The sequence below is a fragment of the Eufriesea mexicana genome, unplaced genomic scaffold (assembly GCF_001483705.2).
Source record: "Eufriesea mexicana isolate 0111107269 unplaced genomic scaffold, ASM148370v2 scaffold1140, whole genome shotgun sequence".
In the NCBI taxonomy this organism is placed as follows: domain Eukaryota; kingdom Metazoa; phylum Arthropoda; class Insecta; order Hymenoptera; family Apidae; genus Eufriesea; species Eufriesea mexicana.
In genome coordinates, this window is record NW_016909285.1 from 770942 (window position 1) to 798019 (window position 27078).

Sequence of the window (27078 nt, forward strand, 5' to 3'; positions counted from 1 at the left end):
TATGTTTCTTTATTATTAAATTATTAAATCTTCGTAGTATTAAATATCATTATTGTACTATAAATTTCCTACTTTTATTATTATAAAATTCAATCTTTAACTTTTATTATTAAATTTTTGCTATTGAAGTATAACATTCTGTTTTATTAAATTATTATTATTCTATTATTAGATCTTCAAGATTCCATTGTTATGTTTCTTTATTATTAAATTATTAAATCTTCATAGTATTAAATATTATTGTATCATTAAACTTCCTATTTTTATTATTTTATAATTAAATCTTTAATTCTTGTTATTAAACTTTTGCTATTGAAGTATACTATTTTCTTACTTATTAAATTTTTATTTCGAATTCTATTAAACTCTGCAATTAAATTTTTGCATTGTATACTTTACGAAATTGTACAGTGTTATGTACATGGTAGTAGGATAAGGCAAGATTGGTTTCGAAATTGTTAATTACCAAGTCGAAAAATATTTGTACATCGCGCAAGGTGTTTAACGAACAATTTCTTCATTTGTAATACGAACACGTTGGCAGAATAATGCGTCTAGCCGGCGTGACTTAGCAAAACTTCCTTGTACGTTGCGAAAGAGGTCCTGACATTCCGATCGGTGAAAAGCAGCCACTCGCGTGTTCGTAAAACGTATAATTATTTTAGCTGGACGCAGTTTCAGCAATTTAAATGACCTGCTTTTCTGCAACCGAGTAACACGAACTCGTATTTTAATGCCGAAGGGGAAATGGATTAACCTTTCGACATAACTAGTGCACGTTGTTTTTATTTTTTTTATTACACCACTATTATTATACCTATATGTTTACCTGCAGTTTCAACCTCTCCGCAACGCTATACTTAAAATGATAAATTATTCCCTACGGAACAATTTCAGAATTCGATCCGGAGACCTATTTTACTTTTTATTTTAACTGAAAGGGTTATTTATCAAAATTGCAAGCTCAAATTACTCGTTCGATTCTCGTTTTTCTTAAGCCTATAATAATTCGTGGAAATCTTTTATTTATTTAGTTGATATATTTATTATTAGTTAGATTGGGTAATAAATTAATATTGGAGTGCAATAGTGTGTTAAATAATAGATAAATAAATACATCGTTTACTTTCGATTTTTTAAATAATTATTCTACCAATTTTTTATTTTTCAGTTATTTCCTAATTATTTACAATTGTTTGATATATCACGATAATCGTTATACTATGTATGTGACGTATTATCGCAGTGGTGTTGAGTATATTATAAATAAATATATGAAATTTGTATGTTTATAATAATATCGATATTTAATTAAATTAGTCTGTAATAACAATTATCTTTTCTTTAAAATAAATTCTCTACTTCCTCCATTTTCATTCCTGCCATTCCCAGTCACTCACAAAAATGCTAAAACTCTAAACAAAAATTCTAAAATTCTAAAATTCGAAAATAAAATAAAAAGAAAAAGAAAACACAATTTTACCTATTTTAAAATTTCCTGTCTTACCTTAAATTATTCACCTAATCCACCTTTACAATGATTCAAAATTTCATTCTTCCATCGCTCACAGTGCTCAAAATCACGTATACGTCTTAGAGCAATGGAAAAATCCACAAAACGCAAAATTTTCTCGGAACACTTTCTCCAAGCCACTCACTCTCACCAGCCAAAAATTACCGATCGATCCACGAACTATCCTCATCTTGGCAACAAACATGGCTCGCGGTCACGTGTGCGCAAAACCCAAGGAACAGTTGGAAATGCGAAAAAGTCATCGTGCCGCGATGAAACGATGGGTTACTGAACGATCAACGTCCGTTGATGACTAAGGGAGTCACGGTGAGCGCCTTTTTGCCGGTCGCTGGAGGCCAGGCCTAAAATCGAAAGTGAATACACGCTTGGTAGAAAGTGAAATTACGTGCGCGCTTTTTCTGCCGCTTTTAAAGGCGAATTCTCGCTGGCGAAGAGCGAAGGGGACAGTGGAAGAAAACACGCGTGTTCGAGAAAGGGGCACGAATGGGGATCGACGGACGGATCGATGGATCGAATGGAGAATCGACGCGGCGTTGCTGTTGATTGATAGATCGCCGGTAGCTAGAAAGAGCGGATCGTCGGGGACGATTGATCGTTCCTCGAGATCGCGAGCGATCGATTATCGGGGCCTGTGAAAGGAGAGACTTCAGTTGCTCGACCCGAATTTCTAAATGATCGATAAAAAGAGTACGAGGTGAAAGAGAGGAGAGATGGGTAATAATGAGATTGTTAAGAAAATTGGGGTGATTTAATCCTAGGTAACACAGAAATTTGCTTTGTGGAAATTAATTGGGTGGATTTTGTTTTCGAGGTGGGATTGGAAAATTAGTTTGTCTGAGAATTATTAATTTTATTAGTGCGATTTGAGAATTTTTGATTATTTACACAAGGGAAGTAATTTTTTGGGGTGGTTCAATTATGAGTGATAGAAAAATTTCTCTTTCCTTTGTGAAAATTGGAAATTAATTGGGTGTATTTTATTTTTGAGTTGAAAATTGGAAAATTAATTTTCTTGTGTGATTTGAGAATTTTTTAAATTTTGAATTTTTAATTATTTATGCAAGGAAAGTAATTTTTGGATGCGGTTCAATTCTGAGTGATAGAAAAATTTTCTTTTCCTTTGTGAAAATTGGAAATTAATTGGGTGTATTTTATTTTTGAGTTGAAAATTGGAAAATTAGTTTTCCTGTGTGATTTGAGAATTTTTTAAATTTGGAATTATTTATTATTTACATAAGGAAAGTAATTTTTGGGAGTGGTTCAATTCTGAGTGATAGAAAAATTTCTCTTTCCTTTGTGAAAATTGGAAATTAATTGGAAATTATTTTGTTTTTGAATTGTGAATTGGAAAATTAACCGAGTGATAGAGAAATTTCCCTTTCCTTTGTGAAAATTGGAAATTAATTTCCAATTTTCCAATATTCCAGGCGTATTTTATTTTTTATTTTGGAATTGGAAAATTAATTTTCTGTGTGATATTAGAATTCTTTTTAATGAGGAATATTTGATTTTTTGAATGTTGAATATTTATATATTTATTCGAGGAAAGTAATTATTTTGAGTGGTTTAATCCTAGGTAATATAAAAATTTGCTTCATGAGAATTGGAAATTAATTGAAAGTATATAGGAGAATCGAAATGAATTATTAAGTCTGGCTACCCTGTTGAAATAATTAAGCAAGATTCTTTAGAATTAATGAAAAATAATAATTATATGCAGCTGCAATAACTTTTCCTTTTTCGAAATTCATCTTATCTGCTTTTATAAATCTGTAGACACGGGAAATAGTGATTTTTATCTTACACAGGTGCGATGCAACCTGTATTCACTGCACTATCATTAAAGTTCTAACACCTATAATATCGTTCATGTATTAAACGATTTTAATGTTGTGTATAGAAACTTGGGAAAATTCATTAACATAACACGGTACAATATAAATGACATAACTCTAATACATGCCTTTTACAACTGATATTTATCACTATAGGTTTCATAATCATTAAAAGTAATCATAAAGTATAACTTTTGGATTTTAATTCATAATTATTTATATCCTGATAAAAATATTCCATTATTATATAATCCCAATCCTGCACTTTCAAAGTCCTTATTTTCAACCTCTGACATATTTAACTAGTGTATTTCTTATAATAAATATATATATTATCAATTTTACCAATACTGAATTAATAATTATTTATGTATCCACATATACGAATTACTGCGTTATGTTTCTAATTTCACATTTTCTCGTATTAAGCCTCGTTAAAACATCTCGTACCAGTTCCCTTCAAACGTTTCAATTTCTATTGAGCAATAAAACACGTTTACTCGAACATAAAAGGAATTCAAGGAACGAAGTTCGAATCCTATTTCTAATGAATCCCTTTCCCCGTGCTCGATTACATTCACGTCGAAAACCACTCTTGGGCTCGTGCTCGTTGCGCCATATTTTACACAACGCACCTTTAACAGGTGTTCACAGGTGTCGAGTATGTCCACACGACGATGACGAAAATTCTTCGGCCGAGGAGTCCTTCGACGTCTCTTTCCGCTTCCGTTCATCGCGCACCCTACTTCCGCTCGATGTCGAGGTTCCTTACTTTTTCGCCGATTCGTGCCAGAAAATCGACCAACGTACCGTGACAAGTCGTTTCGAATTTTTTCACTCGTCAACTTAAACCTTTATTTCCATCTCGTTTCACTTCGCCGTAAATTACGTCTTTCTAATAATCCAGCGTTTTAATAATAAATGAAAACATACGTCATGGTTTTCCTTTTCCATGAACTTGTGATATTTATAAAATAAGCGAGGGGAAATATTAATTATCGGTATCTTCGTAATTTATTCACTCGTATATTTTCCTATTTCCTTTCTTTTTTGCATTCTATGAATTTATAATATATTTACAATAAGCGAGAAGAAATATTGTTTATTTTTTCTCTTTTAATTTATTCACTTGTATATTCTTCTATGTTTTTCTGTATTTTTCTATGAACTTGTAACATTTTTGAAATAAGCGAGAAGAAATATTATTTGATTAAGATTCCTTTTTAATATATTTACTCGCATGTTCTTCTATGTTTTTCTGTATTTTTCTAAGAAATTGTAAGATTTTAGAAATAATTGAGAAAATATGTTATTTACTGGTTTCTTTAATAATTTATTCACTCGTATCTTCTTCTATTTTCTTTTCCTTTTTCTTATTCTTCTATGAATTTGTAATATTTTTACAATAAGCGAGAAGAAATATTATTTTTCAATTTCTTTTTAATTTATTAAAATTCGCATATTCTTCTATATTTTTCTGTATGTTTCTATGAATTTGTAATATTTTTACAATGAGTGAGAAGAAATATTATTTGTTGAATTCTTTTTAATTTATTCACTCGCATATTCTTCTATATTTATCTGTATTCATCTATGAAATTCTAAGATTTTAAGAATAATTGAGAAAAGATGTTATTTATTGGTTGCTTTAATAATTTATTTACTCGTATCTTCTATTTTCTTTTTTTTTCTTTCATTCTTCTATGAATTTGTAATATTTTTACAATAAGTGAGAAGAAATATTATTTATTGATTTCTTTTAGATTTCAAGAATAAGTTAAGAGAGAAGTCATTTATAGGTTTCTTTGTAATTTATTCATTCGCATATTCTTCTATTTATTTATATCTTTTATTCTTCTATGAATTTGTAATATTTTTACAATGAGTGAGAAGAAATACTATTTGTTGATTTCTTTTTAATTTATTCCCTCGCATATTCGTCTATATTTTTCTGTATTCTTCAAAGAAATTGTAAGATTCTAAAAATAATTGAGAAAAGATGTTATTTGTTGGTTTCTTTAATAATTTATTCACTCGTATCTTCTATTTTCTTTTCTTTTATTCTTTTATCAATTTGTAATATTTTTAGAATAAGCGAGAAGAAATATTATTTATTAATTTCTTTACAATTTATTCACTCGTATGTTTTTCTGTGTTTCTTGTATTTTTCTATGAATGTGTAAGAATTTTAAGAATAAATGAGAAAAGATGTTATTTATTGATTTCTTCAATAATTTATTCACTCGCATATTCTTTTATTATGTTTTCTTCTTTCTCGTACTTCATTATGATGTAGAATTTTAAGGATAACTGAAGACAGGTGTTATTTAATAGTTTCTTTGAAATATATTCATCTTTGAAAGACATTCATCAATAAGTTTGTACTCTTATGTGAATTGGTATTCTCCTATTCTCTTTTTGTATTTTTGCATGATTTTGTAAGGTTCTCAGGATAAGTTTCCTCGTGATCACTGGGATCTAAGAAGCACGCGATTGTATCAATAACGAAGTTGAATCGCGATGGTTACGCTATCAAGAATCGATTTTTATTAAATATCGTCCTTGTAACATTTCTGCACGCGGATCGTGTGTAATCGTGAGTCTCGGTGTTTTCTAAATCTGGCACATCGGATTGACGTAAAAGCATCGTTGACATTTGAGTTTCCTCAAATGGGACATACTTGAAATTCTTATCGGATGCAAGCTGTGTTGTACATGGCTTTTTGTTTCCCCCGAGCATCGGTAACCGTTGTACACTGACGTTAGGAACCCATTACGTCGGAGTCAATAAATAGTTCTCATTCTCTTGCATATTACGAATTTTTTACGAATTTCTGTGAATTTCTACTAGTCGCTGTAAATTTTTATCAATTTTCCCAGATTTTTACGAATTTCTGAGAATTTCTATGAGCTGCTGTGAATTTTTACAAATTTTTTCGAATTTCTTACGAATTTTTGTGAATTTCTACGAGTTGCTGTAAATTTTTATCAATTTTCTCGGATTTTAGAATATATTCTGAGAATTTTTGTGAGGTGCTATGGATTTTTACAAATTTTCTGGAATTCTTACAAATTTCTAAGAATTCCTATAAGTTGCTGTGACATTTTACAAATGTTTTCGAATTTTTACGAATATCTGTCAATTTCTACGAGTTGCTGTAAATTTTAATCAATCTTCCCGAATTTTAGAAAATATTCTAAGAATTTCTATGAGCTGCTATGAATTTTTACAAATTTTCGCGAATTTTTACCAATTCCTGAGGATTTGTATAAACTGCTGCGACTTTTTACAAATTTTCTCGAATATTTACAAGTTCCTGAGAATTTTTATAAGTTTCTGTGACTTTTTACAAATTTTTCCGCATATTTCCGAATTTCTCCAATTTCTTTTCTCGAATTTTCCTGATGTTTACGAATTTCTCCAATTCTCCCAAATTTTCCTTATCTTTATAAATCGCTACGTATTTCCACGAGTTCTCACGAGCCTCTATAAATCTCAATAAATTTTTATTAACTTTTACAAGCCTTTATAGATCCTCAACTTTCGTTAAATCTCTCGTCAAATCCACAAAATCGCGAAATCTATGTTTGACGAGTCTTTACGAGATTCGTATTGCATAAAATTTTTCTTACAGCGAAAACAAACGTCCAATTTATTTCCCGCTAATGTAGATAACTTTCCACGAGACTCGAAAGCAACTTTCAGTCATTTCCAACGATTACGAGACAATACAGCCGACGATTTATATACGTTACAGCGGAGTCATAAATCCACAGAGCAGATTGCGATAGAAAGGGCAGCGACTCGAATCGATCAAACGATTATGCTGAAAGTAACAGTGACTGATATCGAATCTCGCTACTGAAAAATCAGAAAACCGATAATTCCAGCAGAGACACAGCGCGAGAGTGATCAGAGTGACAACTTGACGTGTCGATTAGTACCGTGATCGAATCGAAGCTTTCATAATTTCACAGGCTTTCGCTGACACCTTGAAAATCGTCCATTAATACTCGACTCCGTGAGTAGAGGACTATGATGAGTCGATAAGCAGGATAAATCGTACTGTCGTCTTTTAATCATGCGATTAATGTATGTACAGGTACGATGTTAACCCTTTCAACACTTGAGTTAATCTTAATTGTCTTCGATATTTACTTTTCTGTTTGTAAGGTAGTTTTCTTCGTTGACATGCACTAGCGCCATCTATCTGGAGGAATCAATCCACAATTTGTCGCGTTAATATATTCAAAAAATTAAGTCAAAAATTAAAATTCCTTCTACTTTTTACTCTCTTCTTCCTTTCTTTATTTTCTGCTTGACAATTAAGTCTCTCTTTTAATTTGCTTTCAAATTTTTTACTAGTTTTTCTTTGGCTTTATTTTATCTTTTAATACGTATTTTATTTCAATCTTTGTTTTATTCTTTTGTTTCAAGGTTTTGTACAGTATTTTTCAGTGAAACGAAAATTCGAATTTCTTTATTATTTTTGATAGTAGAATTTTTGGAAACTTTGGAAGCTTGGAGTTGGAGGCTTCGAAATTATTTGATTCAATGTTTAATATTTATTATTAATATTCTACCGATAATGGTATTTAATATGAATGTTATTTCTTTATACTAAGGTATCCTTGGTGTTCTTTGTATTTTTTGTTTGATATTAGAAGTTTAGAAATTTTGATTTATTTGGAACCTTAAATAGTGAGCATTTTGAGAACGATTTTATTTATTTTATCAACGTAATTCGAATTAATTGAAGAATATTGCTATTAAATACCGTTTCGTTGAATAGTATTTCTTGTTAGTTTCATAATCAATTAGATATCCTTTATAGAAGTGTGAGATTATGAAAGTGTAACACGTGAATGCCTAATCATCTCATGCATAATTGACAGAGGCTGGAGCAATCAACCTGTTTTATTTCAAACTCTATACACACCGAGCTGGAACCAGTCGAATCACAAAGAAACGATCAAAACGAAGATATTAAATAATTACGATATTAAAAAAAATCATTAAGAAATTAATTAGAATTTTCAGATTCCTCATAAAAATCAATTTCACTGGAAAAGATTGAAAGTTTCGATTAACCAAATTAGTCTTATTAGAGAGTAGTGCATACTTTTTTCATTCTACATTGTTTGCAACTCTATTACTATATTTTCTCTGTAATTATGAAAGTAGTCTAAATCAAAATTCCGAGAGAAATAATTTTATCGTGTTACACTGGTTCGCATTACAATACAACAAAATTATTCTTACCAAAATAGTAACAAATTGTATCGTTACATTGTTATAAATAAAATTATTAATTTTTATTACAAATTTTTAAACGATTAACTTTATCGCGAATTAATTTTTGAATCCATGAAAAATATGTATCATATAAATAAGTAAATCCATTTGATCGTCAACATATTTCCAATTATATATTTGTAACATGCTAAACACACCAATATCTATGCAAACAACGCAGGTATTCAAATTCGATTCAACAAAAAATGTAATCTCGTTAAAAGCTTTTCTCGTATCTCCGATTTTTTCAAATTATTATAATTCCCAAGAATTAAAAGACAATATATGTGTACAACAAAATCAATCTACACAGTCAGTCCACACCATTGTAACAAGTATACGGACAACCTATAAAATATTCCTAAAAATCGCTATAACCTGTTCCCAACCTCTTTACCTCGTACCATCTTCAAGAAACATTAAAAATTGTTCCCAAAGATTTTCAAAAATCGCTGCAGGCGATCACACAATTCTAACAACTTGTCCCAAACGTCATTATTTCATACCATCTTCAAGAAACATTAAAAATTGTTCCCAAATCTCGATCAAAGATTCCCAAAAAATCCCTGAAGAAGATCACACAAGTCTAACAACTTGTCCCAAACCTTTTCACTTCACATCATTCCCAAGAACTATTAAAAATTGTTCCCAAATCTCGATCAAAGATTTTCAAAAATCGCTACAGAAGATCACAACACAAGCCTAAACAATCCATCCCAAACTTCTTTACCTCATATCGTTCGCAAGAAGTATTAAAAACTGTTCCTAAAATCGCTGCAGAAAATAACATTAGCCTAACAACCTGTCCCAAACCTCTTCATCTCATACCATTACTCAGAAGCATTAAAAATTGTACCCCAATTTCGATTAAAGGTTCCCAAAAATCACTGCAGAGGATCACACAATTCTAACAATCTGTCCCAAACCTCTTCATCTTATATTATTCCCAAGAAATATTAACCCTTTGCACTCGACGACTTTTTCGTTACAGAAAAATAGCAATTCGAAGACTTTCTGTCATAGAGTGGACGATATTTTTAAAATGGTAAATGAGAAATCATATGCAAATTAAGACGTAGAATTATTTTTCTTTCACATTCCACACATCGTTAGGTAATTTTAAATTTGATATATTAAATGCGAAGTCTATCACACGAGTCTAACGACCCCTCTCAAATCTCTTTGAAATATATCATTCCCAAAAAAGCATTAAAAATTCTTTTCAAACCTCGATCAAAGATTCACAAAAATCGCTGCAGAAAATGACACAAGTCTAACAACTCGCCTCAAACCTCCTCGCCGTCTATCATTCGCGAGAAGCAGAAAATCTGTCGAGGAAAGCTGACAGGAAGCAAAGAGATTCAGCAGTCAGTCTACAGAGCGGGACCCCAAGAGCCCAGACAGGGTGAAGATGAGGAAAAACGGTACTCACGGAGTTCGGCGATGGCAGCCGCAGTCCAGCTGGCAATCAGGAAGAATCCGATCAGCAACGTCATCCTGCTGCCGCCTTTGTGTCAGGAAGACGTGATCTATGCGCACGGATCGAAATTAGCGAGAGCGATATTGAAAATGCGTGCGATGGCCCGCGCTGCCTGGGTATATATAAACTAACGGCACTTTCTCCGAGTGTACGCCGCCCCACTCACCGTGATGGTGAATTTATCACGGTAGAATGCCTCCTTTTAACTCAGTCAGGGCCGTAGCCACGCATAACGTCCTGTATTTTGATGGAATTCCAGATGCCTAGCGCGGGACCGCTCCACGGTAGGTCAGCATTGTTCTAGCCGCGAGTCGCCATTTTGGGGAACACTCGAGGATGCAGCGTTCTTCGTCCTTTCCCGATTCTTAGGGTGTCTCGATTATTTCCTGTCGCGTAGAAGCAGAGGATTATCACAATTCTGCTTTTATATATATTGTACGATTATTTTTCCTACCTTTTTATTTATTTATCTTTTTTATTTTCTTGGGTGGGGGGATTGTAGAATTTTTATTGTACAATCCCCCCTCTCTTGTCTCTTCTATGGGGTACCTTGTATCGTGTATTCCTTGTTTCCTGGAGATAGCAGGATTTTTTACTGGCCCGGTATGCGTGTATTTGAATTTTATTTTTATTTTTTGGTGGTATTAGAATTTATCAGCTGTCAGTGTGTCAATTTTTAACGATCATTCTGGATTTTCTTTTCTTACTTTTTCGAGATGAGAGGATATTTGTAGTATCTTTTTGATAGATTATTTGGGATATTTTTCTTTCTTTCTATTGGTGAAAGAATTTTGATTGTATTTCCTTGGTTAAATAATTTGAATATTTTTTATCCTTCGGAGGTAAGTGAACTTTTTTCCTGGCTACGTTTGATACGGTACTTGGGATATTTTATTTTTACAGAAGCAGAACTTGTTTCTGCTTGATAGATTATCTTGAACATTTGTTTTTCCTCGAGACATAACAGGATATTTTAATTATATGATCATTGGAATATTTTTTAGATGTAGCAAGGTTTTTTACGGTTTCTACTTGATAAATGAGTAGTAAAAATATGTTTATTATTTCAAGTCCTAGGTTGTTTCGAATAATCTTTATTTTCTGAAAATTATAAGACTTTTGTTTGTTTTTAGTTTAATATGGTACTTTGGATATATCCTTTTTAAGCATAATTCATATTTCTGATAGAGGGTCTTAGTGTAGGGGATTTTGAATATCACATTTCCATTTTAAATTTCAATCTTTTAGTTTCATTTATTAAAATAATTTTTTATATTTGTTATCCCAAAGAACGAATTTTTAATATTTCTTGTTATTGTTATTTACTGAGGTTTTTAAAGTTCTTATGTCTGTCCTGTTTATTTATTACTTGCTTTGATTGATTACGATGCATGAATCTGCAAAGAGAAATTATCGAAACCTGTGCCTTTTAATTTCAAGGACTGATTTCTCTTTTGTGATTCCACGTAATAATCAAATTATAGAAAATTCACGTACAATGATAGGTTTATTCAAGCACGACGATATTCATTCCAAATAATTGGATAATCTGCGCTTCGCTTTTCTTCCTTATTGCATTCATTTGCATTGGTAATTGATTATTATGTCAGAGACATTCGAAAGAGGTAAAAGTTCGACGACTGAAATTCGACCAGTCACAACTTGGTGAGAGTGTTTGAAGAATCTTCTCATTAAGATTCTGAAGAATCTTATGCGAATCTTTAGGCACAAACGTCGTCTTAACAATTTAAACAAACATAACAAAGTAATTATTTATTCTTGTCAAAATTAATTACAATTAAAATTATACGGTTTTTCGAAATATCTTCACAAAGATGAAATAATATGCAAATTATGGCAAATATCGATAATTTTTTATCATTTTTATTATAGACAAAATTATTTCAAAGATAAAATATTTTTATTTTAAAAAATTGTAATTTATAAATGAATTTTTTTTTTTATTTCATAGTCGTTATAACATTTGAGGTTTAACTGAAGACTGATCAAGTATCACGGTCGAATTATGTAATTTTCACGAGTTATACAATTTTCACGCTTCCTCATAGGCAACTTTGGAAAGTAAAAACCATTCATTATTCAAAAGACTCGTCCCAAATCATAAACTTCAAAGTAATCGATTTTACATCTACACGATAGTGGAAAGAATATTATTAAGTGTTACATGAAACTTACAACAGTAACGAAGCTTCGAAAATAAAATTATACTATTACTAAATGAAGCACCAAAAAATTCGATTCAGGAGAAGATAGAATAGAAATTAATTAAAATAAATTAAAAATAAATAAAAATAAATACCAAATAAATAAATAAACAACAACAAAGCTTGGAAAATAAAATTCTCCTATTCGTAAATAAAGCACCAAAAAATACGATTGAGAAAATTTTTATATTCAATAGAAAATAAAGTAGAAATTAATTAAAATAAATTAAAAATAAATAAAAATAAATACCAAATAAACAACAATAACAAAGCTTCGAAAATAAAATTTTTCTATTCGTAAATAAAGCACCAAAAACCACGATTGAGAAAATTGTTATATTCAATAGAAAATAAAGTACAAATTAATTACAATAAATTAAAAACAAATCAAAGTAAATAAAAATAAATGAAAAATTAATCTTCGCTGTCCACAAATGGATACATTTATTAAAAAATGGAGATAATCGAGAAACGACAGCAAAGGAAAAATCAGTGAGTAACAATCCATCAAACAACGCGAATATAATTTCTCTGTTTAATATCAATTTGAATTTTTCTCATCGGGTAATTTCTTCCGTCAATTACCGCTTCCTTTAACGACATCCTCGCGTCGTAATTTCTCTCGTCAATGGTCGAGAATCGCGATAATAATTCTATTCTTGATGATTCGTCGTTAGTCCAACAGGTTGCGCGTCCTTGTAAATCGCGCCTAATATTTCCTGTAATAACCGGCGGTTTCGAAAGAGCGCGATAAAGAATAATGATCTCTGCAAACAATCGTTCAGAAAATTCTCATGGATGGGCGTAGATGGATCATAAACGGCTTCGTAATCGTTTGCTCGCCACATTTGGGTCACAAATATCGCGAATCACACTATACTCTCAGGTGTTTCGTGGAAAGTTTCGTACGTGCAACTGTTAGGGTATTAACAACGAGAAACGAGAAAACACGTTATCTGTAAAAATATTCAGCCGTGGTTCAAGTGTTAATGCCTAAATTGCCTTTTTGCGTTTACGTACGTCGAATATTACGCGAATATTTTTATTTGCTGAAGGCGTGTTTCCTTCTTCTTTTTAAATTTCCATTATTGTCTTCCAGGTTTAGCGTTGAATGAAATTCGACGAAATTGTAGATGAAAATAATTTGAGGAGATAATTTGATAGACAATACAGTAAAAATGAGAAACTAATGAAAGATGGAAAGTTTTAGACAGATAATATAATAAATAATAGATTAAAGAACAAGAAATTAATGATAATATAGGGTGTCTCATAATTCACGCAAGATTTGAATTTAGCGCCATTTTTGAGGTAACGTGTTATCCATAAAAAAAAAGACAGTGACAATTTTGACAATTCAGGCTTATTAAAAGTAGAGTGATACATGAATGAAAAATGCATCTTCATTGTTGAATAATATTTTAATAATAATTTTTAATTTAAAATTTGTTTTCTATAAAATTTATTTCTTGCGTATTGCGAATTTTGGGACACCCTTTAGATGACAAAATTTTACATGCAACAGTGTACTAAATTCTATGAATTCTAATTATTCAGTAGATCAATCTTTTTATTTCGTATTTTAAATTTATACATTAAATGTACTTATATATTAATATTATATATAGCATATTAATACATTTATTATGATATATATATTATTTCTACAAATATTCTTCTCAAACATAAATCCCCTTAATTTCTAACTTAAATCCTACTAAATCCTTAAATTCTTTTAAAATACATGCATCTGCTATTATTATATGCATTGCAATATAAGTCAGTTCTAACGTCTTAAGGTACACCACACATAGACTACGCTAAATTAATCAACCCTTTCGTTCTAATACAGACTTCGACTATCATGCATAAAACTGTGGCCACACCATCTTCGATCATCATCCAAAAGAAGACTCCAGATATCAATATCGCTCATAACTATAATCGAAATTTATTATACACCTGACGAACACACGACTGATATTTATTTTATGGACACGCGTTACATTTAACATCAAGACTATCCAGTCAAAATAACCATTAAAAAATTGTAATTAATTTTAATTAAATTTTAATTAATTTTAATTAATTTCTCCTTACTGCATTCTTTTATTTCAATTTAGAAAAGGAATCTAATTTAAAAAAATTAATTGATTTTCTTTTTTAACCTGACTGCTTATAACAGGTGTAGTGTTCGTATAATTTTGTCATGTAAATATCGAAAATCTGCAAACCTCTATTATGTAATACCTGAAATATCCCAACAAAAGGGTTGAAAAAGCAAACTATGAATTACCTTAATCCCATATGGATCTAATTATTCCACAAAAATCGATCAAAGATTCCCGAATATTTTTATCGTAGATTTAATGTAAGCATGGTGACCAAAATTATAAAAATTATTCGAAAAATTCACGTAATATCTAAAATCGTGTTAGATCCCAAGTATCTAATTCTCAAACCCATATCGACATCGACGAAAATCCGAGGAGCAAATCAAGATCGCCCAATCGATCAAAAATTGGAAGAAAAGATCTATAGAACCTTTCGTATCCGCGAAATTTGTACGCGTTTGACAGCTACTTTCCCTGCAGACTCGTTGAATTTCCCAAATGCGATTATGTAAAATGAGAGAGGAATCCTGGCTGGTTCCGCGATTGGTGCAAATGGTACGTAACGTTCGAGAACCCGTTTGCGAACCACCGCAACCGCACCGTGACACAACTCGGGGCTGCATGGTCGAGTTTCCGGTGCAGAAGCAAAGGTCGAGCGTGGAAAGCACGTGAACCGAATCGCTTTGATCTCGGGTAGACTGGAAGTTCGTGTTTTCGAGCCGAAAAATCCGATTCTGGGAAAGGATAGAATTAGGATGTCTGTCTTGGACGGAGAAAGCGACGCTTGGAAAGGGAATTATAGTGATTTCTCGTGCCCCGAAGACTTAGTTTGCCCTCTAGAAGTTCGTGCTTTAGTACTGAACTGAGATTTTTTGAAAAGAACCAAATTTCTTATTTTTGAGTCGAAAAATCCGATTTTGGAAAAGGATAGAATTAGGATGTGAAGGAGAAAACGACGCTTGGAAAGGGAATTATAGTGATTTCTCGTGCCCCGAAGACTTAGTTTGCCCTCTAGAAGTTCGTGCTTTAGTACTGGACTGAGATTTTTTTTGGAAAGAACCAAATTTCTTATTTTTGAGTCGAAAAATCCTATTTTGGAAAAGGACAGAATTAGGATGTGAAGGAGATAGCGACGCTTGGAAAGGGAATTATAGTGATTCCTCGTACCCCGAAGACTCAGTTTGCCCTCTAGAAGTTCTTGTTTCGGTACCGAACTCAGATTTTTTGGAAACAATTAAATTTCCTATTTTGGAGTCGAAAAATCCTATTTTGGAAAAGGACAGAATTAGGATGTCTGTTTTGGGCGGAGAAAGCGACGAAGGGGAATTATAGTGCTTTCCAAAGACTCAGATTGCCCCTTAGAAGTTGGTACCTTGGTACTGGATAAAAATTTTGGGGGAAAAATCAAATTTCTTTTTCTTTTTGTGCGGTTATATTAAGGAGATTCAGAAATTTGGATCGAGAAACTAAATCGAGTAATCGAAATGGGAAATAGGGGCACGAATTATGCTAATTAGATTAAACCATCTTAAAGTGTGTAATACATCTTGCGTATGTAATGTGAAACGTGTGAGTAATAAATATACGTGTGACATTTTATAGTGGTTAGTGTCAGCTATGTTACAGAAGTTATGGTATATTGTTATGGTTATGAGTATAATAATACTAATTAGTTAACGATTCATTGGTAGTATAGTCAACGTAATAAATAAATAATGCGAATAAACAAAAACATGCAATTATTCATTAATAATCGAGAAGATTGCTTAAAGAAATGTTATATATCGCTTCGAGTGATCTCGTTGTAAGTCTTCAAAAATTTTTAATAGTTATTGTTATTTAATCCTTCGAATATTTTCATGTTTCATATAACGCTCAAAATAACCATAAACTCCTCGTTTACTTACCCTCGAATTAAATCGCTTAATTAAACTCGTACTATTATCTAGAAAATCCCTCTGAGAGTGTCAAACAAATCCAAAATTCTCAAAAATAAAGATCTTCATCCCAATTTTTAATTTCCCTAATTACCAAAGCCATAAGTTGTATTCCATTCTCAATAACCTATTCACTCTTAAAATATTTTTAACCCCGTACCATTATCTAAGGAAACCCTCTAAGAGCATCACACAAATCCAAAATTCTCAAAAATAAAGATCCTCATCTGAATCTCTAATTTCTCTAATTACCAAAGCCATAAGTTGTATTTTTAAAATATTTTTAACCCTGTACCATTATCTAGGAAAACCCTCTAACAGTGTCAAACAAATCCAAAATTCTCAAAAATAAAAATTCCCATCCCAAACCCCAATTTTTCTTATTACCAAAGCCACAAAGTGTATTCCATTCTCAATAACCTATTCACCCTTAAACTATTTTAACCCTGTACCATTATCTAGGAAAACCCTCCAACAGTGTGAAACAAATCCAAAATTCTCAAAAACAAAGATCCTCATCCCAATTTCTAATTTCTCTAATTACCAAAGCCATAAGTTGTATTCCATTCTCAATAACCTATTCACCCTTAAACTATTTTTAACCCTGTACCATTATCTAGGAAAACCCTCCAACAGTGTGAAACAAATCCAAAATTCTCAAAAACAAAGATCCTCATCCCAATTTCTAATTTCTCTAATTACCAAAGCCATAAGTTGTATTCCATTCTCAATAACCTATTCACCCTTAAAATATTTTTAACCCTTCTCCTATTTTCACAATAAACCACCTGATTAAAAAGCCCTACTCCTTCAAAAAATCTTCTTCCTTTATGACATTAGAATAATTCAAAAATCCCTGTCCTAAATCCTACCTTTCTTGACTCCCAAAACTACAACAAACCACTTTACTCTAAAATAATCATAATTCCCAATATTCTCATTTATTCTAACAATTAATCTTCCGCTGAAGACCCCTTCGTCAGAACCCCTTCGTCGTTTAACAGATCTCCATCTGTAACGACGTCGAGCAAACGCGAACATCTCGAAGACGAGAACCTCGATCCCATCGAGCAGTTTGCTCCTCCTAAGTCCTTGATCCGCAATAAACCACTCCACCCTCGCAGGAAAGAATTATTTTGAGCACTATACGACGATCTACGTTACACAGCTTGGACCTGTCTGAGTCACGAAAGTCCAGATGAACGGCAGTCTGTCCTCGACTGCGGGCTAATTGACCGGAAGGTTTTTGTACATCCTGTAAATCATCGCGTCCGCCGTTTGGTCGCTGAGGGCCTTGGTAGCCAGGTCGTCGGCCAACATGGCGGCTACCGCCTCCGCAGCCATCAAGCCTACGGACGAAAGTCAATCGTGAATCTATTATTAAGCGAGTTAATACGCTGGACATCGCGGATGGATGGCTCATGGGGTGCATTAAGACGTCCGCTGAAAGCGGACACGCTTTTACCTCGCTCCATCGATGTCAATACACCCGGCCACTTTTACTTTCTTCCATTGTTTCCTAGTAATGCGCCAAGCATGGCGGCCTGATGGCCAAGGAAACGGATCCTCGTTGCAAACGAAGCGAGGCTTTGGCAAAATAGCTTGGTAGTCGAGGTGCTTTGTCGAGGAATAATCGATCCGGGACGGTGGGAGTTGCAATAGGGTTTTATGGGATTTTTCTATAATATATCGCGAGTGTCTAAAGGGGGTTAGAATAATTTGACAACTCGAAATGGGCAATTAAATATTTTTCCAATTGGGAAATTTTTGAGAATTTTCCTATGACAAGTATCGTTTGGATCAGTGATGCTTAGGATATAGGAGTATTGTATGATGTATTAGGAATGTATGATGGTATTATGATAATTTGAAAATTCGAAATGGGGAATTAAACTTTTGAGAAGGTTGTATGACAAGTATCGTTTGGATCATTGATGCTCAGGTTATGGGACTTTTGTATAATATATTGCCAGAGTTTATTAGTGTTATGATAATTTAAGAATTCGTAATAGGGAATTACAGTTTTGGGAAGGTTGTAAGACAAGTATCGGTTGGATCAGTGATGCTCAGGTTATGGGACTTTTGTATAATATATTGCCAGAGTTTATTAGTGTTATGATAATTTAAGAATTCGTAATAGGGAATTAAATTTTTGGGAAGATTGTATGATAAGTATCTCTTGAATCACTGCTGCTGAGATTATGGGATTTTTGTATATTGGAAAGGTTTCGTTAGTGTTATAATAGTCATGGGAGACTTTGAAAAAATTTGTGACAAAGGAAAATTATGAAAATTTCTTAAAGTTGATTAGATCAGTGGCTGTGAACCTTATGGTGTATGTACTATTGATGGTACATTGAATTTTTCTACATTTTGTACATCATGGTTTAGATCAGACATTTGCAACGTATATTACACTCCTGGTGGGTGAGACGAGCCAAATAATATTAAATTAAAGAATTATGCATAATGCAGTATCCTACAGAAAGGACTCACCAACTATGATACAAAGGAATACGTGACTTGATTATATGAATATCAGTAGAATTGTTTTCAAAGGAAGAGATTGAGAATCGCTGGTTTAGATTCTAGATTTATTAGATTTAAAAATCTAATAAAATTAAAAGAAAATATAAACAAAATTAATTCCATTATTTTGTTCCATTCCATTGAAAATGAGAATATGAATTAAAAATGGTATCTACAATAATTCACAAAAATTTTGCCAATCTTTTAAAAGAATACTAATTGGAAATGGTACCTAATTTATAACAATTTCATAATTTTCCAAAAAGGTGCGAATTAACAAAATCACTCGATTCATGATAATTTCATAATTTAAAAGAAAGTGGGAATTGAAAATGGCACCTAGTAGTATTGTTTCCTTAATATTTCTAAAAACCATTGTCAAAGTGAACATGCAAATTACGAAAAGATGCGAAAGGTTATGAATAAACAGTGAAACAATAGGAAAGAATTCATCGATTACACGTTTCACCCTTTTGAAAGGAAGTGAATTTTCTTTCAGTGAGTACCATGTGTTATATAACTGTACGCACGTACATGCACTCGACGTTCCGCAATTTAAGCATGGAACATCCAACTTGACTTCGTCAATAGTCAATAGCAACTTTTAGATCGACTTACGTCGCTTTCCACCGTAGAATTCCACTTTTCTCCAGCGTTTTTCACGACACCTGCTAATTACGGAAGAACACCGGTTCCGTGACGTAACGAGAACAGACGAAGGAGCTTTTACATAATGTCTCGAACCGGCTTTGTTGTCGCTTGCCATTTCGACTCTCATTCTCCTTACCAATTTGTTCACGTCCACGAATTATGTCACTCCTATTATCCCAATTTTTCAATCAATCCAAGTAACTTCACCCAATATTCTCATCAATGCAAATTTAATTTATGGAATAGCATAATTTTTCAATTTTAATTAATATTCGAATAGCTATTTGTGAATTGATTAACGTAGTTTTTGAATAAACCCATTTTTAATATTTAAAATTTAATTTATGGAATTTAGAAAATTTAATTAGCTAAATTTTCAACATTTTCTTTTGTTACAATTTTGCTAATTTAATTTATAGAATATTCTATATTTTATTGCATTTATTATTTTGTCGAGTATTTCTTAACTGATTTACTTTGATAACGATATATAGAACATTTTGTTTTTTGATTACAATTTTCGTAATCATTTTTTAAGTCAGAATGTCAACGAGCTGGAAAGATGGATAACTTAGAAAATGATCTTTCCTCGAGGAAGTGGGACATTTTTTAAGTGGATCTTACGTAAACTGGCACCTGTGGCCGCAGCTAGAGGAACGAAGGGTTAAGTGAGGTATACGTAAGATAAGAAATACACTCACCATGACCGATAACCGATTTCACTGGACCCTGCTCGTCCATTCCCTGAAAGGAGACCTTCTGCTCTTTGGAACCTAATTTGCTCCTTGCTGCACGAACGATTAGGACGTCCTGGCCTCTAGCTTTCTTCATTTCAATCGTGAAGTTACCAACCACCTCAGCTGCAAATTACAATACTTGCTATTCCTTTGAAATAAAATAAAATAAAATATTTCATTTTAAATGACCCAGATTCAATCGTGAAATTATCAACCTTCTCAATTACAAATTACAATATTTGCTACTCCTTTGAAATAAAATAAAATAAAATAAAATATTTCATTTTAAATGACCCACATTCAGTCGTGAAATTATCAATCTTCTCAATTACAAATGACAATATTTGCTACTCCTTTGAAATAAAATAAAATAAAATATTTCATTTTAAATGTCCGACATTCAATCTTGATGTCACTAATTTCCTCTGCAGCAAATTACAATATTTGATATTCCTTTGAAATAAAATAAAATAAAATAAAATATTTCATTTTAAATGACCCACATTCAGTCGTGAAATTATCAACCTTCTCGACTACAAATTAAAATATTTGCTACTCCTTTGAAATAAAATAAAATAAAATAAAATATTTCATTTTAAATGATCCATATTTAATTGTGATGTTACCAACCATTTCAGCTGTAAATTGCAATACTTGCTACTCCTTTGAAATAAAATAAAATAAAGTATTTCCTTTTTATTAACCCATATTAATTTTATAAATTTCCATTAATAAGTGAGAATATATATTTATCTCTCTCCATCGATGATTTTGAAGACTCCTAGAATTTATTGCACTTACCACTGAGTTCACTCACTCATTAAAATGCCAGGATACACTTTTGTACACCATTTCAGCTGTAAATTACAATACTTGCTACTCCTTTGAAATAAAATAAAATAAAATATTTCCTTTTTATTAACCCATATTAATTTTATAAATTTCCATTAATAAGTGAGAATATACATTTATCTTTCTCCATCGATGATTTTGAAGACCCGAAGAATTTATTGCACTTACCACTGAGTTCACTCACTCATTAAAATGCCAGGATACACTTTTGTACCTTTTTTAATTATATTACAAGTGTACCTTCCTCAACATTATGAAAAATTGCGAAAGTTAATCAGCAAAATGAGAAAATGCATTTATTTTTTTTCTATGAACGATCCTGATGATTCAAAGAGTCTACTCACTGAAGTTGCCATTGAACTGTCCACTTCCTCTCACCGGTTGCTGTCCAACCTTCCCTATCAGCTGATAATCCGACTTCACGCGAAGCAGAGGCACCCTGATCCTCATAACAACGTGCATCACGTCGTCCTTAAAGATTACGAGCATGAGAAAAATTCGGTGAACAATCCAGAGACACTCATCAAAAGGTACGAGATTTATACTACTTATACTATTGTTCCCATTTTTTAATTTTTTGATATTTTCTGTTTCAGATAATTTTGGAATTTTTACGTGAACGTTTACTATAAAGGTAAAGAAAATGACAAAATCTATATTCTTCATCTATATCTATTCTCTTATATTTATAAATCTATATAATCTATATTATCTATATTTAAATCTATACTATTGATTATGCTTTTTTATCGTTTCAGCTATGGTACATACTCCTGGTCCATTTTCTCAAATTTAATTATCAATAAATTTTTAGAAAATCATCTTTTTGATTATAGTGGAATTTTGTTAGGGGAAATCTATCGATACATCATCTCAGATTTGTAAACTATCATTTTCAACTTTTACCAATCTGATTTTTATATTTTTCATATATATTTTACCCAGGAACAGCTAAGAGGTCTATATTCCTATCTTTTTCTTTGTATCTTCAAAATGGTGGAAATCTCTCACTGGAAAGCTATCAATACATCTCATTGTCAGATCTATGAACTACCATTTTGATCTTTTATCAATGGAATTTTCGTATTTTTATATTTCTAATACGTGTTTTCCTCAAAAATAGAACAGTGGTTCATGTGATACCTTTTCCATTGTATCTTCAAAATGGTGGAATTCCTTTACTGGAAAGCTATTGATCCACCAACTCCAATTTAGGAACTATCTTTTCCACATTCTACCAATGGAATTTTCGTACTTTTGTATTTATAAAATGAGATTCCCTCGAAAACAAAACAATGATCGATGTAACCACCTTTTCCACTGTATCTTCAAAATGGTGGAAGCTTCTCACTAGAAAACTATCGATCCACCAACTCAAATTTAGGAACTATCTTTTCCACATTCGACCAATGGGATTTTCGTACTTTTGTATTTTTAATACGCATTTTCCTCGAAAACAGAACAGTGGTCCATATAACTACCTTTTCCACTGCATCTTCAAAATGGTGGAATTCCTTCACTAGAAAGCTATTGATCCATCAACTCAGATCTATAAACTACCTTTTCCATCTTCTACCAATGGGATTTTCCTATTTTTAAATTTCTAATACGCGTTTCCCTCGAAAACAGAAAAGTGGCGCACGTAACAACCTTCTTCCCTAAGAAGAAAAGAAGAAAAGAAGAAAGTGCTCACATCGGTATCATTTCCTCCATGAGCACGCTTGTGCCTAGCGCCCTGGGCGAGTTTCTCCTGGCCAGGATCCTTAGCATCCATCCCACCGTAATGATAGACCAACTGCATCCCTTCCTCGAAGTATCCTTGCTTCTCCTGATAGTTCCTCGCGTATCTGGACAAGCCATCCAGCTTCTTGGCCTCAGCTGCAGCCTTAACTGCATCGTTCCTCTTCGTCAAGGATTCTCCCTCGGTACAGTTGCGACTAATAACCCGTTTATTCTCGACGATATCCTGTTTACATAAGTTAACTGCCTTATTGCAGCCACGGGAGAAAAGATGAAGGTATAAAGGTGGACTTGTTAACAGGAATATCTTATGGGCGAAGGTAGCGATAGCAATTTCTGTTAGTAAATTGCTGTTATGGCGCTCGTGGCTAATGAAACCCGCGTGAAATTGCAGGATATGAGTACTTGTTACTTTCCTCGTGATTTATCTAAACGCTCTATTGTTTCTTCCTAGTTTTCTTCCAGGCTTTTCTAGCGCAATTTTCGGCATTTTTAAGCTTCCTTCCGAGCTGCTTGAGAACCACTGGCGGTACTCTTCTGACGGTAGAGGTATTGCGCGTGGACAGGTAACGATAATTAAAGTCCCACGGTGAACATATATAGGTATAATTATCTTCCTACCCCAATGAAAGCCTGCGATAATTTAACTAAAGGCAAACGCGTTTCTTTAAATGAAAAGTCTGCGAAATCTTGGCTAATTTGATCATTCAAGTGCTGAACGTGATACCTCAGAGATTCTTGGGATTTTGTCAGATTCTTACCTGATTTCAAAAGCTACTTTGCAAAATTTTTACATATTAATATATATTAGAAGTTAGTACGTATCGTTAACAATTATTCAAGAAATTTGTAAGGCTAAAATTTGTCTGGAATTAATACATAAATAATAATTTAAGATAATAACGCAGCCAAGTTAATCCTTGGACCTCATCTACGATCTCGAATTAATATTTATCAATAATAAGAATACATAAATTCTCGAAGATTAACAGTTAACGAAAAATTATATCATTATCGCACCAATTACGTCAGCACCAACAGGAAGCTATGGAAAAGTGAATTTTATCTCCATCTATATCACTTTCTATTGTAAACTCGCATCAGAAGTAGCAAGAAGACGTAATAGACTTGCATCAAATGAAAAAGGAACGCACAAAATTGCATTCTCGTGAAATAAATTGTCAAATTAATCTTATCCCTTCCTAGGAAATATTTTTAAGACATTTAAATTTACTCCCTTTCGTACCTTTGCGGAATCCCTCACGGCAAACACTCTGGCATCCTCCTTAGACTCGATCCTGTCGTTTCCGAATCGTCTCACGCCGCCATTTTTCTGTCCATCCGCGTAGACGATGTCGATATAACCTGGCTGCTTCTCCACACGCTTGGACTCTTCACGGTACACCTGTTGCCTGCCAGTGTACCCAGGAACGAAGCTGTGAGCCTTCGCTGTACTCTCCACGTTCTCAGACGCAGAGGTCTCCGCGTCTTCGTGACTCTCCTGCGTCCTTCTGTTTCCAAAATTCTCACTCCTTTGACCCTGCTTACTCTCCTCCCTGCTCTGACTAGCATAATAAGCCGGCCTGGGCCTGCCGAACACATCCTTCTGCTGGTAGTTGCCCGAGTCCAGTCCAGAATTCATGGCACTCATGGCATAGATCATCTGGACGTCAGAGGGGTACCTGATATTCTCGATAATGCGACTGGTCTCCGATTTCGAAAGGACTTTCGCACCCTCCATGCTGAAAGGCCCGAAACTAGTCTTGTGTTGGGTCTCACGATCGTTTGTAGCACGATCGGTCACGGGTTCCTTCATCTTCTCTGCTTGTATCTTCATCAAGAAGGGATCGTACTGTCTGATCCTCTCGAACTGGCTCTCCTGCTCCCTGGGACTGGCCACGAGCTTGCTCTCCTGATTGGTAGCAGAGACTATAGCCTCGAAGCTCTCGTTCTGCTGTTTCGGTTCCTTGATCAGCGTGTGGAACCTGTATCTGATCGAGTCCAGGTCCCTGAGGTCGCTGTAGCTCACGTAGCCAGCCTCTAACTCGCTCAGGTTCGACTTCAGTCGACCTCGGTCTATGTGGATGCTGTCCAAGGTAGACTCGTTCAGTCCAATGATCTCCACGTTCCTCAGGATTATCCTGTAGCTGGTGTTACCTTCGGATTGGTCCACCTTGATCACTGGGACCTTTAACGGGTCTAGTTTCCCTGCCTTGGAGAAGCCTCCTGTCAGAAGCTTCGTCCAGAGCTGCTGGGACATCTCCAAGAGGGATCCCTGGCAGTTTGCCAGGGCTAATAGACTCAGAGTTAGGTATATTACAATAGTAACCTTCGACATGACGTGTATTTATACTTTTTTCCTGGGATTAGTACCCTAGAATCGGATGTTCGACGCTTCAGTGTCTCTAGATTCGTTTGACTATGTTTGATGACACACAGACCCTTGAAAATTGGTCAGAAGTCTCCTAGAAGGCTTCTATTCCACGGCTTGTACCTCCCAGATGTAAACAGGCTTGACTAGCAAGAGAACCACAATGGCGACCACGACGAAGAGCAGCAAGAAGCAGAAGAGGGCGGCGCACATCAACACTTTAGCCCCTGGACCGACGATTCGTTGCTCCTCCAGGCTGTTCTCGATCAGTCGCACACCCAGACCGGACTACCGAGTCCCTCCACAGACATTACAGTCACTGTTAAGCTATTCGATGTGTTCCTCTTCGGGCGTGTGCTCGTGCAAAAGCGGCGATCGCGAGTGGATGATGCGTCTGGCCGACGGTTTTATACAGCTACGTGGAAGGGCACAGGATCTGGGCCATGGACCACGGATTCTTGTGACGTTCGTTAACTAGGTGATCTCTCTAGACGTGTGTATACCTTCTTCTCTCCTCTTCTAGTCGCTCGGCCAGCGTCCCCTCGCGTTTTGCTCCCGTTGCGAAGCTATAGAGGGCAAGGTCCTTCCCCGACCTTAAGTGGAAGACGTTATGGTGGCTCGCGGGTCTAAAAAGCCGCAAATAGCGCCGCAAATAGCGCCACTGGAGCTGTTCGATGTGATGTAATCGGTTGTTCTTAAATGTACATCGCAGCGGGTATGGTACCCGCGACTCTGCGCTTAATGGCGAGCTTTGTCGGTGGTTTGGGTGGGAAGGTCGCTGCAAATGTCTCTACGGGGTTGTGCGATGACGGTTTTTGGGTGAAGGTGAGGCTAGGTTTCGATGCGTGATAAAGGAGCCGTCGAAGGAATAGTTGAAATTTTCTGTTTCTCGAGAAAGTAAGGTGGAATAATTGGTCGTTGGTGTGGTTAATTGATCTGGTAATTAGATCATTCGTTAGCTGACAGATCCTTTTAGCTTGGGAAATTTTTATAATACAGGGTGGCTGCTAAAAAATAGGATACTGAATGACATGAAATAAAAATAATTTGTACAAACACAGTTTCTTTAATTTTCTATTATTTTATTTAGAAATATAATTAATAATTAATAGCTTTCAGTATTATGCATGAAGAAGAGTATACCCCAAATGACTATACCGTTTTCCTACTCACAAATACTAACCCTTTTCACGGTATTTTCAATTTTTCTGTGTTCATCCTGTATAAATATCATTAGGAATGTGAAGATTAAAAATATATATCAATAAATTATTAACACACTATATCTTGACTAAAATTTGGTTGATTAATTAATTTAAATGTCCAATAAAAATATAGCACATATTATTTATGAAAATATATCAAATTTTTAACAATCAAAATTCAATCAAATTATAATGTGTTAATAATTTATTATAATAATGTACATGTACAAACAAAAGAATTGGAATCAATATTGTAGAACCAGCATATACTATATCTTTAATTTTAAATGAAACCGATGATTAAGTTGCTTTAAAAATAATAGGGATTTTATTTTTATAGTATTTTTGCATTGTGGTGGAAAAGATAATTGTAATAATACAATACTTTCAAGATACCCGGTATGTAGATATCAATGCATCTAGAACGTTCTAATTCGCGATGAATCGTACAGAAAATCATGCGATCTACGTAGAAAGAATCCAGGTCTGACTTGAATTCTGGGTAAGGTTGAAGGCTAATAAACAGCCTTCATAATATAATACTTGGATTTATATCCGAGATAAAGAAAATA

General features: G+C 33.6%; 2 protein-coding genes across 2 annotated transcripts in view; both read right to left on the reverse strand.

The window, feature by feature from the left end:
- LOC108547714 (circadian clock-controlled protein) overlaps window positions 1-10383 on the reverse strand; it is a 15485-nt gene extending 5102 nt beyond the window's left edge. Inside the window, exons 1-2 of the mRNA XM_017900342.1 lie at window positions 10312-10383; window positions 10098-10194 (exon numbers count right to left, since the gene is read on the reverse strand). Of these exons, the coding sequence (XP_017755831.1) occupies window positions 10098-10161 (64 nt within the window). The 5' untranslated portion in view covers window positions 10162-10194; window positions 10312-10383. The remainder of the gene's footprint in view (window positions 1-10097; window positions 10195-10311) is intronic.
- A 7265-nt stretch (window positions 10384-17648) lies between these two features.
- Window positions 17649-25310, reverse strand: LOC108547708 (uncharacterized). Its single transcript, XM_017900332.1, has 5 exons — window positions 24177-25310; window positions 22884-23156; window positions 21535-21661; window positions 20303-20461; window positions 17649-17770 (listed from the first exon to the last, which is right to left on the reverse strand). Exons 1-5 carry the CDS (start codon window positions 25266-25268, stop codon window positions 17649-17651), a joined length of 1773 nt encoding a protein of 590 aa, XP_017755821.1. The 5' UTR covers window positions 25269-25310.
- Window positions 25311-27078: the final 1768 nt, after the last annotated feature.

What these genes read in the sequence shown, in the direction of transcription:
- LOC108547708 (XM_017900332.1), bottom strand. Translation starts at nt 25,268, where the DNA reads ATGTCGAAGGTTACTATTGTAATATACCTAACTCTGAGTCTATTAGCC. An exon ending in ATGGAGGAAATGATACCGAT is followed by an intron (nt 21,662 to 22,883) that starts GTGAGCACTTTC and finishes GTAATCTTTAAG; the next exon opens with GACGACGTGATGCACGTTGT. An exon ending in GAAATCGGTTATCGGTCATG is followed by an intron (nt 17,771 to 20,302) that starts GTGAGTGTATTT and finishes TTTCGTCCGTAG; the next exon opens with GCTTGATGGCTGCGGAGGCG.